Source organism: Tachysurus vachellii, chromosome 17 (assembly GCF_030014155.1).
Source record: "Tachysurus vachellii isolate PV-2020 chromosome 17, HZAU_Pvac_v1, whole genome shotgun sequence".
NCBI classification, from domain to species: domain Eukaryota; kingdom Metazoa; phylum Chordata; class Actinopteri; order Siluriformes; family Bagridae; genus Tachysurus; species Tachysurus vachellii.
Window position 1 is genome coordinate 22,546,165 of NC_083476.1, and position 15,077 is coordinate 22,561,241.

Here is a 15,077-nt window from a genome sequence, read left to right on the forward strand (position 1 = left end):
ATCACATCCATATGTGGTTCTTAACTAAACTCAGATTACCACCAGTTTAAAAGAACATCTCAGTATGCAGAAGTATTAAAATTTCCCTTTACTGGACATAAAAGACACAAACCTGTTCCAGTATTACAATGTCCCTTTGTCCCAGACAAAGTTAGATCCATAAAGACATGGTTAATGGTTCTAAGCTTATTATATATCATAAGATGAAATAAAACTGGATTGAGATGTTCATCAAACACATATGGGTGGGTTTTGTAATTCCTTTTCCTAAAGACATTAAAAACGGATTTTAATTAACAGTTGTTTTATGTAACATGCAAAGTTTCTGATATGGGGTGCACTGTGAATATGAATATATATAAAATTGATGTAACTTTTTTAAAAGGCACTTTTATGCTGGGGAACATTTACCAAACCAATTAGAATACAGCTACACACACTTAATTTTGTGTTATTTACAGCAGATGCTCTACACTTTTACCTTTAAGGTTCTCAGATTATGTTCCAGCAGGTTTCAGCAACATAAAAGCCGACCTTTCAGACACCCTGAAGATTGTGAATGAACATTTTTAATCAACTCCTAGTTTACTAGCTCCATAAAAATATGATTGTCATGTCATTTGTATTCTCACCAGCATTAAACTTATCAGATTCAGAATCAGAATCAAGTTTATTGGCCAAGTATGTTGACACACACAAGGAATTTGGTTCCAGCTGTTTGTGACTCTCAAAAATACAGACATAAATAACATTATACTATACAAACTATACAAGACAATGCAGACGATGAGATACAATATAGACAGAATGAATATTAAATATGGATATAGAATATGAACGATCAGTTGTTGATCAGGGTGATTGTCTGGGGAAAGAAACTGTTCCTGTGTCTGGCAGTTTTAGTAAACAGTTCTGTAGAGCCTGAGAGAAAGGAGGAGCTGAAACAGGTTGTGTCCAGGGTTCGAAGGGGTCAGTGGTGATTTTTCCTGCACAGTTTCTGGTTCTTGTATGGTACAAGTCCTGGGCGGTGGCAGGGGGTCAACTATTATTTTTTCTGCTGTTTTTACTGTGTGTTGCAGTCTGTTCCTGTCCTGTTTAGTTGCTGCACCAAACCAGATGGTGATGGATGTGAACAGGACAGATTCAATGACTGCAGTGTAGAACAGCATCAACAGCTCCTGTGGCAGGCCAAACTTCCTTAATTGATGTAGAAACTACATCCTCCGCTGGACCTTTTTGATGATGGAGTTTATGTTATACTCCCATTTCAGGTCTTGGGAAATGTTAGTGCACAGAAACTTGAAGGTCTCCACAGATGACACAGGGCTGTTGGATATTGTGAGGGGGGAGTAATGTTGAGGGGTCTTTCCTAAAGTCCACCATCATCTCTACAGTTTTGAGGGTGTTTAGCTCCAGACTGTTCTGACTGCACCACAGCACCAGCCGCTTCACCTCCTGCCGGTATGCAGACTCGTCGCCATCTTGGATGAGACCGATGAGCGTCGTATCATCTGGAAATTTCAGGAGTTTAACAGTTTGGTCACTTGAAGTGCAGTCATTAGTGTAGAGGGAGAATAGCAGTGGGGAGAGGACACGTCCCTGAGGAGCGCCAGTGCTGATTGTCCGAGTGCTGCAGGCGACACCTCCCAGTCTCACCTGTTGTTTCCTGTCTGTCAGGAAGCTGGTGATCCACTGACATACTTGCAGGCTTTTTCACACTTGTTCTTACTGAATTTGCAGAAGGTTTTGGTTGGCACACACACGTCTTCACGAAAAACTTATGTAAGACCTCACAGCGTCAGTCAGTTCATCCAGGCTGTCTCAAAGATGCTCCAATCAGTGCAGTCAAAACAGTCTTGTAGATCCTGCTTTGCCTCACTGGTCCATCTCTTCACTGTTTTTACTACAGGCTTAGTAGATTTTATAATTATACTTAACATCCACCACCTCTACTGCATCACTGCACTCTTTCAAACCATTACATCAGAATGACTAAATCTGATGTAAAAGAGAAAAAAGAAAAAGTCCTTTATTTGACCTCAGAAAAGAATGGAAAGCATGTGTGTGTCTGTACAGTATGTATATATATATATTGTTTTTTTCTGCAAAACAAAACATCTACAATATAACTTTCTGTACTTCCTCTGGATGAAGGGATCGATATTTCATACAGAGTTTGCAGAAGAATTTCACCAAATGAATTACAACTTATTTTTATTACTGTGTCTGTAGAAAAAAAAACACCTAGTTGGTCTTCACTATCCATATTAGCATCAAGGAAAAACCCTCTATAAAAAAAACAAAAAAAAACTTTAAGATCCCAAGAAAGCAAAGACACACAAACCTCAGCCATGAAGTGATGCATCAGAGAAGCAATGAATACAGCATAACAGACATGTATCGGCTTTGATATAAAGCAGCTTTTCAACATCAAGTTTTTATTTTTCCATTTTATTCCTTTTCAGTGCTTCCAAACTTCATTTTGCTTCCAAAAGGTGAACAAAGTGACATGACAGATTTCAACAATGAAAAACTAAAAGCAAAGACATTTTTCAAATAAACCTAAAAAAATACCCATCAAGTTAAAATGTGTGCATTTTCTCAAACATACGTCACACTCACCTGTCTAATTCCTTAAGGTAATTGGAATCCCTCACACCAAGCTCAAATATTCTTAACGTGAACAAGACCAACAAATATGCAACCTTATTTTATACAGCTGAAAAATAAATGGAAACCATACACAAGTTCAGGAAGGATTTGCAGTGCCTTCTGAGAACAAACCTAACAGTAGCTAGCTTGTTTCAGTCATGATTTGTAGGCAAGCAGAGAGACCGTTGGTCGTGAATAAAGAGTTAGTCAATGTCCATTTCGGGCAATTTGGCCTCTGGAGCTGGTTGGTCTTCATTTGGGCTGCTAGGCTGGGCCTCTGAGCCTTCGGGCCCATTAACCGGGCCGTTCTGTTCAGGTGACTTTTCCTCCTTTGGTGGTTCAACTTTGGGTTTGGGTTTTAAGATGATGGGGTTGCAGGTGGAGGAGAGCTCCTAAAGAGAACATTCAATGTTTAGAAAATATACCACAAACCATATAAGACAAAAAATGTTGTCATGACACATTCTGCTCTTAATGCATTTTCTTTTGAAACAGGAAGTCCAGATGACAAGTGTTTGATTTACAACAGCCAGTAACGTTGGAGATAAGCCACATGCAGAATAAACGAAAATGCAGAATAATGAAAACATGACAGAAAAATTCTTTCGTTTGACTCTTATTGATGGAGAAACCTGGAGACTGTATAAAGGAAACCGGATTATATCTTCTTCCTCAAACTTCAATCTTTTCTTCTAAGAGAACATTAACAAAATAAACCACTTTAAAAATAAAAACATTATCAGTACCTTGGTTTTGGATAGAATCTCGCAGGCTTTAATAACAGGTGCTACTGTCAGACTCTGCTTGCTCTGTTCATTCATTTTGTTGTTCATCCAGTTCATCGCCTCGTTCGTCTGCTTCTCCACCTTCATCACCTCCAACTCGTCCAGGTGCTCATACTGCTCGTCCTGACGACAAAAACAAACACTTCATTTTACTTCTAACAGACTGAGTAAAACCTTCCCCAAAAGGGAAAAAGTATCATTGTATGATTGATAGAACTGTGGACTATCTATAAACATTATTAAAACTTAAATACTTTGAAAGTCAATAGCTGTTTTTTACTCCTTATTACAGTAATGGTTTTGTTGAGAAATGATCAGTTTATAATTACAAACATGACTATTGTAGAAAGTGTTTTGCACCAAAAACCGAACCCTGTACCAGTACATACCTTTGCTTTGTAAGCCTCTAAAATCTTCATATACTTTTGGATTTGATGTCCTAGCTCCTCGAAGGCTTTTGGTCGCTCTTCTGCCTCTATCGCTCGTTCCTGGATGGGCTGTCCAAGTTTCTACATGGGGAGAAATAAAATCCCAGGTTTAGCTTTTTCCTGGTATGTAAAGAACCAGTAAAAAAAAATAATCCAGTAAAGGTACTTGTATTTACCTTCAGCTCTGCCAGTTTATCAATGTACACCTGCTTCTGTTGGTCTTCTCCTTCTTCATACAGCCAGTTTTCTGTGTCTTCAAGTTTTAGACTAAAAGCATCTCGATCCTGACAGATTACATCAACACAGGTAAGACCGTAGGTTTATTACAACAGTTAAGATCCTATATCACAGCAGTATGAATAAATGATCAATAATGTGGTTTACAGACTTACTGCCTCACTGACAAACTTCTCCAGGACACCATGCAGTTTGTCCCTCATCTCATATACGTACTCCTCAACCCCATTCTTAGCATCGTTCCTCTCTTTCTCCAGTTTGTCCTGCATGATCATCTTCCCCTAATGACACCAGCAATAACAAATGAAAAGAGAGGATTTATTTTCTTATCATCAGAAGGATCTGATTAATGGTCATTTTACACTAACTAATTTTTCAACAATAATGCCAGACAGAAGCTTTTAAAACTGATTAGAATACATATAAACATATAATAACAGCTTCTGGGGAAAATAAAACAATACACTTCACAGTACTGTAAGTGTTACTGACTTTGATTTAATATAAAACTAGATTCATAATAATCCACAGGCACTTTACAGAGATAACTAGAAACTATCTTTAATGCTGTCCACACATAAATTAAATGATTGGTGACCCAGGCAGGATTAATCTGCATTACCTCGTTCTCCACAAACAGATTGAGCAGCTCGTTATCAATCTGCCCGTGCAGGCTGTTCTCAATCGGCAAGTCTACAGTCTTTGTCTTCACTTTGGGTTTCTTGGCTTGTGGAGGCTGGTCATTCTTCTTTTCCTGTTTGTTTTCCTCAGTCTAAAAAACAAAAAACAAAAAGAAGAATCTTGTTAAAATGCATGAATTTTTTCTGGCATATACATATATATATATATATATATATATATATATATATATATATATATATATATATATATACACACATATATATACACATATACATACATATATATATATATATATATATATATATATATATATATATATATATATATATATATATATATATATATATATATATATATATATATATAAAAAGGAGTTTGTCTTTTCAAAGATGCCTGAAATAATTACAATAATTACTGACGTTACTTAAAACTACAAAATTTCTTTCTGCTAGTGACCATACAGAAGGAAAGAAGCTGGACAATGTTCCTTTTTCTCAGAGTAAAATGTCATCAACCACCTTAAACAACAAAAAAAAACAGGGCTCAGAACAGAAAACCCGTCTGCTTTAAGCACAATAAATAAATTAAGAGTTACACAGGAATAAGGTGCATACATTATGGAACAACCAATGAGAGCACAGTGGCAGTGAGAGACAAAACCAATAAGTACTAACTGACAGAACCTGTGAAAGTCCATTTAGTGCACAGTACGCTGGGGAACGTCTCAGTGAGCAGAGACTATTAATGTATATTAGACTCTTTTGATTACCTCCATGTCCTCTGTGTCAGATTTCTTATCCATGTTCACTTTCGTCCCATCAGCATGGCTTTTCTGCTCCTCTTGGTCCACTTGCATCTTGTTCTTTACAAAGCACAAAAATAAATATGTTACATAAACAATGAATCTATGCAACATTTACAGAAATTATGCACAATAATTTATCAGAACAAGTGCCACACTAGTGCAGCAGCCCACAGGCCTTTCAGTCATGCTTTCTTTAATCAGCCGAGTTTAGACCTGCCACAGTTCTTATTTAGCAGAGCACATATTTCTGTGCGGAGTCATCCAGGCTTTCATAAAGTGTACTGTAAATCTTTACTCAGTGGGAGAGCAGGCATTACCTCTTCTTCTCTGGTAGCGATATCTGTCTCCATGGGCTCATCTCCCTCTGTAGTCTTCAGGACTTCCACCAGGGAGGCACTGGACACGCTGAATACACCATGCACGTTCACACACACCTTTACCTTCACCTTCGAACACTCACCTGATGCCTGAGGCAAAACCTTCTGAATAGTGAACTGACCTGAAGAGAGTGAATGGTTTTAATATTGTGACAACTGAGAAGAGATAAAAGTGATTTTTTACAACAGTGAAAACAAACTTTCAATAATGTGAACACTTTACATTACACTATGCTATTGGCCTCATGTGAGTAATATTTCAGTATTTCTTCCTTGTTAGAAACACTGTGTGTAGCTGTACAATGTACCAAGCTAAATAATAAAGAACCCAACTGTTAATGTTTATGTGGGTTTTTTTTGTGTGTGTGTAGGATTTGGTGTTCAGAGAAAAGAGAAGAAAAAAAAAAAAAAAAAAAAACATTTGAGGATGATTGTACCGATGGAAGGATTGGGATATGGCAGGTCCTTCAGATTGTTGTAGTAGGCCTCCAGGGTGAAAGGCTCCTTGCGGTAAAAGGTTAACACTTTAGAGAAAGGTGCAGGATGATTTTTAGGGAACACCTCACAATCACTGCAGGGAAAGACCAAAAAAAATAACACAAATAAGTCCAAAACCTACGACTATTAATAAAATGAACAAAGTATAAACAAGTTCAACAACCTTAAGCCTTCCTCAGCTGCTGAATTCCATTTCAGAGAGATGGAATACGGAACCACGTCTGTGATGGAAAACTCTCGCACTTTGAAGGCAGGCGATAGGATTGCGCACTGACCAGGGAAAAGAAAAAAAACATTAGAATGTGCTTACATCATCACTAAGGAAACACTGGAGGTTGCTAATACTAAACCACAAGGCAAGAACTAGCCACACAGGAATTATCACAAGGGGTGGACACAAACTATAGGATAGGTCATTTTCATAATTACACAGTCATCTAGTTCAAGAAACTCCTAAAATTTTGTTGCAAACAAAACTGGTTAGTTGCAAAACTGGTAGTAGTGTAGTTTAAATAAACTAAAGTGTAGTTTAACAGCTGATTTTGAAACTTTAAAATTTTGAAACAAAATCAAACCAAAAATCAATAAAGATTTTGTAGTTTTTTCCCAAAACTACTGTTTCAGAGGTGAAATATTGAAAATAATGCCTCAAACTGTCTGTAATGCTGTGGTGCCAGAGAAGAAACAGTGGTCTTACATTTTATATAAATTACATGTACATATGTGGCTTAGCAGGAATACATTGTTCTCTGTTCCATTAACAAACTCATTTTGCAGAGTAAAATGTCTGCTTATTTAATAGGAGCCTGACTTTTGAGAACACATTAGGGAAAATCCTTTAAATATTTCATTAATTTAACCAGCTGTCTTACTTATTGCACCAGAAAAGGTTTCTGTTACAACTGCACAAAGGCTTTGTTATCTTTGTATGTGTGAGCTTTGAGTGCTATGTATTCCTTCAAATTTATCAACCTGGCCATTCATCAGCCTGATATATAATCACGTGTTCATCCACTTTGATTTATGATTGTTGCATTTATTGGTCATTAGCTTTCAAACTGATAAATCAATCCAAATAATCATTTGGATAAACTCCTTTTTTTGTTTATCATGAAACTATAACCCACAAGCTTTCCATGGAGCATATTATTAAATATGAAACAATACAAGCAGGTAGGAAGGATGATTTATCGTGTCACTCAGGGAATGGTGAGTAAGGAATTATGATCCAGTATTCAAGAGGCGACTGTTGATTCGAGTCACAGACCTGCAGTGCGCAGCCTCTAGCCACTGCCTCGTCCGCATTTAGCGTTGTGCTCAGCTCCTTTCCAAAGAATTTGCTGACTCGCTCTTTGATGGCAGGGATCCGAGAGGCACCACCAACAATCTCCACTGCATAAATGTCCTCTTTCTTTAGCTCTAGAATTGAATGAAGGACAAAATACAGGTGTCAGACTTAGGATTTCAAATAAACTAGGATAATAGAGGAAGGGAGGTTTTACTGACTGGCTTGTTCGAGAACACTACGCAGGGGTCCCTCCACTTTAGCCAGCAGTGGCGCACACATCTCTTCAAAGTTGCCTCTGGAAGAAAAGCTTCATCGTGTTATTTTTAAATACAGCTTTCACACCAAAGCAGCCGGTTACAACATGCTGCACATGTAAGAGTAAATACAAATATAACCCTCCTCTCCTGTGGATCAGGTCAGAGCCTGATTTAGCCCACATAGCTTGCCAAATTAAGGGTTGCTGGGAGACTGACCTGTTAAGTTTGCTACTAACGTCGATGTCATTCATGAAGCATTCAATGTTTAGCGGCAGGTCGGAGGAGTTGGCGCTCATGAGCTTTTTCAGCTTCTCACACTCCTGGTAGAGGCGCACCAGGGCACGAGGCTTTGAGCGCACATCTAATTTGTACTTCTGGGCAAAATCATTGCAGAAATACTGAACAAGTTTCTCATCAAAATCTTTGCCACCCAACTCGGAGTCAAATGCAGAGGCCAGGACCTGAAGGGAAATTAAGGCAAATAATTTTTAAAGCATCACAATGTACACAAGAACATAAAATATACAATGACCACAATCTAAAGCTTTAAAAACAAAACTCATAAATATGACATTTCAGGAATACTATACCCAAAATTGACATTACGGAGGTTACCTCAATCCTTGGCAATCTTTGTTTCTTTCAAATCGTTTCTTTTCACTTATGTACAGTCACTTTTCATTCATATTCAATTAATGTTTCAGCATATTTTCAGATTAGCTTTATTAAATTATCTGGTTCTTAGTCAGAGTCACACAACACTACTGAGGAAAGAACGGAGGTAGATGGGCAGGCTGAGGGATTTGTCCAATTTTTACTGCTAAACTACACGAGTGCAACACGTCAGAAAATCTCACATACTTCTTGTGTCTTGTTTGAACTCACAGTAATCAGTACAGACACTTCAAAGCAAAGTCTGTAATACTAACAACACAAAAGAAACAAAAAAGTAAAAACCTAAAATGGATATGTAAATGTCTGTTTCCATACCTTTAACTTCCCCTTGTTAAATGCACAGGCAGAAACCTGATATGTAGAATGGCCAACATCCACAAACACGATGGTCCTGGGTTTCTCCTCAGGGGCAGGCAGATCCTGCTTGTAAATGCCATATGCCAGGGCAACTAAAATAAACATAATTAAACCCCATAAATACATCAGCTTTATACCACTCTCATTTTATGTAGTGTGATAGCTTTAGCTGACTGAGGCAGACGTTTCATTCGTTTTAACAATGGCAAAAATTCTGCACAAAATTCAATTTTTTGCAGTAAAATCATTTTCTATTTGTTGATCTCTTAATGAAGGCAGTCACTTAAGTGAAGTCAGGAGCAAAAATAGAAGCCACCAGCCAAACCTGACAAATACAAGAAGACTATCAGCAGCCATGTCTCACAATACATAACATGATTAAAGAAATTAAACCCACCACGCTGATGCATCACTGGACTCTGTGTGCAAGCTGGGTGTATTGTCATGCATATTTAATAAAGGGTTGTTAAGCTCCAGAATATATTTGGTCACAATATATTTTAAAAGTCATTTACCTGCAGTGGTGTCATTCATGAGTCGCAGGCAGTTAAGGCCAACAATCTGTGCAGCATCCATAACTGATCTCCTCTCTGTATCAGTGAAGAAGCTGGGAACCTGGGGGGGGGGATAGAAACTTAATAAAAAAGGCAATAAATAGGCTTGTGTAAAATTGGGTAGGGGACATGTAATAATATTAACGGCAGTCAATCACAAAAACTCAGCATGATGGTGGATGTTTAAAATACAACCATAATTCTTTTTAGATAATATATTATGCTATAAAAAGTTTAAGTTCACATGGCACAAGCACGTGAACGTGTCTGACAGCTTGCCTGTGAAGGAGATAACTATACGGTGTGTGTAAAGTTTGTGCAACATGCACGCTTTCACTTGAAAGCACACCACAAGTACAGTCAAGTTTATGGGATATGTTTAATAATTTCTGTGATTTTTTTTTATCTCACACAAGCCTAAAAGACAGTAACATGGAATAAAATGTCAGTGACAGTTGACATATAGAAGCATGCTTGTTTACAGAAATGACGCAGTCTGCCACTGGCTTTTTGAGCGCAGCCTCAGCCGTCTCCTTTAGTTTGGTCAAAAGCATAGCGGTGACCTGCTCAATACTGAACACCTTCTCTTCCTCCATGTACATAACCTAAACACAAGGAAAGAACAGATTAGCAAACCTTTCAGGAACATTAATGCAATTAGAGCTTATTCCTACAAGATATTCAGTTACCTTGATGCCAGTGGTCCCTGTGGGCATAGGAGCAAGGTCATAGACAAGGCTGGACTTTGCTGATTGGACAGATGGGTCAGAATATGCCCTGCCATGGAATCGCTTAAAGCCTTGGACAGTATTCTTGCAGTTTGTGACCACCTTAATACAGAAAATTGTAACATTAATAAAATACATGGCAGTCTATTAAATAAGGAAACTGTTCATCAAATCTTCCTAACAGTTTAAAAACGTAATGACATTAAGTAAATCATTGCCTTACCTGACTCTTTGCAGCTGCACCTATCGCCCGATTCCGAGGTCCGAAAGATACAACGGCGCTGAGAACATTGAAATTGAATATGTTAAGCACAATTCTTGGTTAATGAATGCAGGTAAGCTTACATCAGCATCTACATGATCTATGTGCGCCATTTTCCCCACACGTATTAGCGACGTTACAGTTATTTAAACCTCCTCTGGTGATAAAACAAATTAATATAAAACCAGAGGACTGATTTGAGAAATAATTCACTTCATTTAAACAGAATTCAGGAAATCTGAATACATCTTATTTACTTAGTTTTTTTTTTAATGCTGTCAGATTCAATGGCTATTTTCACAGGAAAATCAATAGTAAAACAGAACATTCTGTGGACTAGTAACTACAGCTTGCTGAAAAACCCATCCGCCATGTGGATTAGTATATTTCCACATATATACTAGTTTCAGTTTTATGTGTAAAGCAGGTTTAGAAACCTGTTCGTGGTTCCTGTTAAATCTCTAGAGTTTTTCTACGAGAGTATTTAAATCTTAAAATAAATTTCTCACATGTATGTGACTGACTGACAATGAAAAATATTATCCAAACAGAAAACCTTGTTTGAATATCACACCAACGTTGTACATTAAAAGCATAAGCACAGAATTCTTAAAATTTCTGTGTGCACACATCACTAGATAAAGGGTGGGTAGGTGCAGTGCATTTTTATAATAATCTGAAATCAGTACAAATTATTTGCACTGATATAGTAAAAAAAAAAAACAGCAAATTTAATGAGCTGCTCGGAATTAAAAAAAGGAAATAAAAAAAAAAAACAATAAGTAAAATACATTTAAGATCTGTCATTGTACAGCTTTGCTTCCGGTATACAATGAGAGTAATATTCAATACCTGAATAAAAAATATTCATGAAAACAAACGACATAAAGGACGTGATTAACTTTTAGTGATTTAAGAACCAGCTTTAGTGAAGAAATGTTTTGTTGGTCAAAAATCCACTCCATGGTTCGACTGTGTGTTTATTGTGTTGTGATTTCTGTTCACTGCAGTTGTACAGAGTCTTTAACGTACTGAACCCTTCCTGTCTGCTCTGGCCTTCTGACCTCTCTAATCAACAAAACAATACTTTTTTTGGTTTGTTTGTTTGTTTGTTTTTGTTTTACAAGATGAGGTCATGAATAATTATTTGATATTTGAATAATTCCAGTCCATATTCATATACAGTGCCCCATACAGTACGGTGTCTAGACATGGATGAGATTCATCTAAACTCAAGTTTACAAACTGGTTTTTTCAGCGACTTGAGATCATTTTTGCTAAATCACTGGTTTAATGCGTCGTCGTCGTTTTCCACACGTAATGAAAAAATATATTTGACCTTTGACGCTCTTGAAAATCCCTGATCTGCAGTTTGGGACATAAATAAATAAATAAATAAAGTCAGTAAAAGTGGAACATGGAGCTGGAGACATTCACACTGATAAACTTTCTCAAAACAGACTATACGCTACCTGTAAGTTTATTTTCCTCTTTTTTAACCCACACTAATGACTAGAAGTTAGGAATAAAACCTGTTCAAAGTTGTGATTAATTGTGTTAAAAGCTCAACGACATGAGACAAATCATGAGATAAATAAGCACATTAAAACACAATCTAACATAAAGTAACAACAGAATAAAGTTAATATGACTAACAGTTATTGAGTGAAGTGTCGGTTCTGCCTACGTTTTTTTTTTTTAATGCTAGAATTTTCCTCTTAGTGACGTCAGGCAGCTCGCGTTAGCTTAGCATCGCCTCAGTAACCGAGAGCACGCGCACGCTTAACAGTTAGCATCGTGCTAACTGTACGAAGATGAACGGGAAGTGTTTTCAGAAGATATAGATATGACTCTCGAGTGTGAGAAGAACTCCTGTTAGTTTAACTTTTCTGCTTAATAAAACAAATCTCGTGAACGGAAAAAAGTGGAAATGTAAAATGCCTCCGCTTTCTAGGCCGCGTTATAAGTTTAATTTGATCTCATTAATTTACACACATTCGTGTTTTACAGGTCGAGATTAAAATGACGTGTGAGAGGAGACGTGAGAGCGCTAATAAAGTGTCTATAACGCGTTGTAACAGCAGAGTAAAGCTGTACTCACGGTGTGCATCTGTCGCTGTACTCGTTAGCGACGGTCTCAATCCCACCGGCTCTGGCCACAGCAACATAACAGCTCTGAAAGCCCACGTCAAACCCGACCACTGACATGTTACTCAGCCTTACGGTGTCCTCTATAACAACACGATTAGATCTTGCTACGATCTGCAGAACGCTGGAGATGTTGGTGACGTTAATAATCCACAGCACTCCATTGACTGTGTGTAACAGGAGAAGCAGCGTACCGGTGACCGCACGCTCACAAATCCGCAGCCGTTCTGACGTCACTGTCGATATTTATCGCGAGACTTGGACGGTTCTAGCGCTCTCTAGAGCGTTCCTCAGGGCGCGACCAATCAGAGAGCTGTGCGCGTGCATGCTGTACTCTTCGAGAAACTTCTAGTGTTTTCCATTGAATTGTGTTTATTTTTATTTACGATATTTTTTTCTTTAAAAACTCAGATTCGGTTTAAGTCGCAGTGCCGTGACCCTTAATAAGTGTCGACTAATTAAAAAAAAAAAAACCTTTTCAAATCGTTCATCACAATTAAAGATAATTCTTTTTAAGATTTGATAATAATTGTAATACTTTAGCTGTTACACTGTTATATACACACATTAGGTGGATGTTATTAGTTATACAATTTGAATCTGACAAAAGAATTTAAATTATAATTTCATATATTTTGATTATACATCTGTCAGATTTTTAAGTATGTAATAATTGTACTTTTTTTTACCTGCTAGGAAGCTTTTAAAACTAATAATGTGTTTATATTTACATCATATTTTAGATTTGAACATTATTTGGAGCAGCTGCCTTAAAGCCCTCACACACCGCTCAACACACACACCGCTCCTCACACACACCGCTCAACTCACACACCGCTCCTCTCACACACCGCTCCTCACACACCGCTCCTCACACACCGCTCCTCACACACACCGCTCCTCACACACACCGCTCAACTCACACACCGCTCCTCACACACACCGCTCAACTCACACACCGCTCAACTCACACACCGCTCCTCACACACCGCTCCTCACACACTGCTCCTCACACACACCGCTCCTCACACACCGCTCCTCACACACCGCTCCTCACACACCGCTCCTCTCACACACTGCTCCTCACACACCGCTCCTCTCACACACCGCTCCTCACACACTGCTCCTCACACACACCGCTCCTCACACACCGCTCCTCACACACCGCTCCTCTCACACACTGCTCCTCACACACCGCTCCTCACACACCGCTCCTCACACACCGCTCAACTCACAAACCGCTCCTCACACACCGCTCCTCACACACCGCTCCTCTCACACACCGCTCCTCACACACCGCTCCTCACACTGCTCCTCACACACCGCTCCTCTCACACACCGCTCCTCACACACTGCTCCTCACACACACCGCTCCTCACACACCGCTCCTCACACACCGCTCCTCACACACCGCTCCTCACACACCGCTCCTCTCACACACCGCTCCTCACACACCGCTCCTCACACACCGCTCAACTCACAAACCGCTCCTCTCACACACCGCTCCTCTCACACACCGCTCCTCACACACCGCTCCTCACACACCGCTCAACTCACAAACCGCTCCTCACACACCGCTCCTCTCACACACCGCTCCTCACACACCGCTCAACTCACACACCGCTCAACTCACACACCGCTCCTCTCACACACCGCTCCTCACACACCGCTCCTCACACACCGCTCAACTCACAAACCGCTCCTCACACACCGCTCCTCTCACACACCGCTCCTCACACACCGCTCCTCACACACCGCTCCTCACACACCGCTCCTCACACTGCACCTCACACACCGCTCCTCACACACCGCTCAACTCACACACCGCTCCTCACACACTGCTCAACTCACACACCGCTCAACTCACACACCGCTCCTCTCACACACCGCTCCTCTCACACACCGCTCCTCACACACCGCTCAACTCACACACCGCTCCTCACACACCGCTCCTCACACACCGCTCCTCACACTGCACCTCACACACCGCTCCTCACACACTGCTCCTCACACACTGCTCCTCACACACCGCTCCTCACACACCGCTCCTCACACACCGCTCCTCACACACCGCTCCTCACACACCGCTCAACTCACACACCGCTCCTCACACACCGCTCAACTCACACACCGCTCAACTCACACACCGCTCAACTCACACACCGCTCCTCACACACCGCTCAACTCACACACCGCTCCTCACACTGCACCTCACACACCGCTCCTCACACACTGCTCCTCACACACTGCTCCTCACGCACCGCTCCTCACACACCGCTCCTCACACACCGCTCCTCACACACTGCTCCTCACACACCGCTCCTCACACACCGCTCAACTCACTGCTCCTCACACACCACTCCTCACACACCGCTCAACTCACA

At 39.8% G+C, this 15,077-nt stretch overlaps 1 protein-coding gene across 1 annotated transcript; it reads right to left on the reverse strand.

Moving 5' to 3' along the window:
* Nucleotides 1–2,400: 2,400 nt before the first annotated feature.
* Nucleotides 2,401–12,932, reverse strand: hspa4a (heat shock protein 4a). Its single transcript, XM_060890635.1, has 19 exons — nucleotides 12,647–12,932; nucleotides 10,507–10,564; nucleotides 10,245–10,385; nucleotides 10,038–10,160; nucleotides 9,517–9,616; nucleotides 8,960–9,093; nucleotides 8,186–8,430; nucleotides 7,931–8,007; nucleotides 7,692–7,843; nucleotides 6,588–6,694; nucleotides 6,364–6,497; nucleotides 5,867–6,048; nucleotides 5,514–5,606; nucleotides 4,725–4,874; nucleotides 4,258–4,383; nucleotides 4,042–4,149; nucleotides 3,827–3,946; nucleotides 3,399–3,560; nucleotides 2,401–3,044 (listed from the first exon to the last, which is right to left on the reverse strand). Exons 1-19 carry the CDS (start codon nucleotides 12,751–12,753, stop codon nucleotides 2,856–2,858), a joined length of 2,508 nt encoding a protein of 835 aa, XP_060746618.1. The 5' UTR covers nucleotides 12,754–12,932; the 3' UTR covers nucleotides 2,401–2,855.
* Between the last annotated feature and the right edge of the window lie 2,145 nt (nucleotides 12,933–15,077).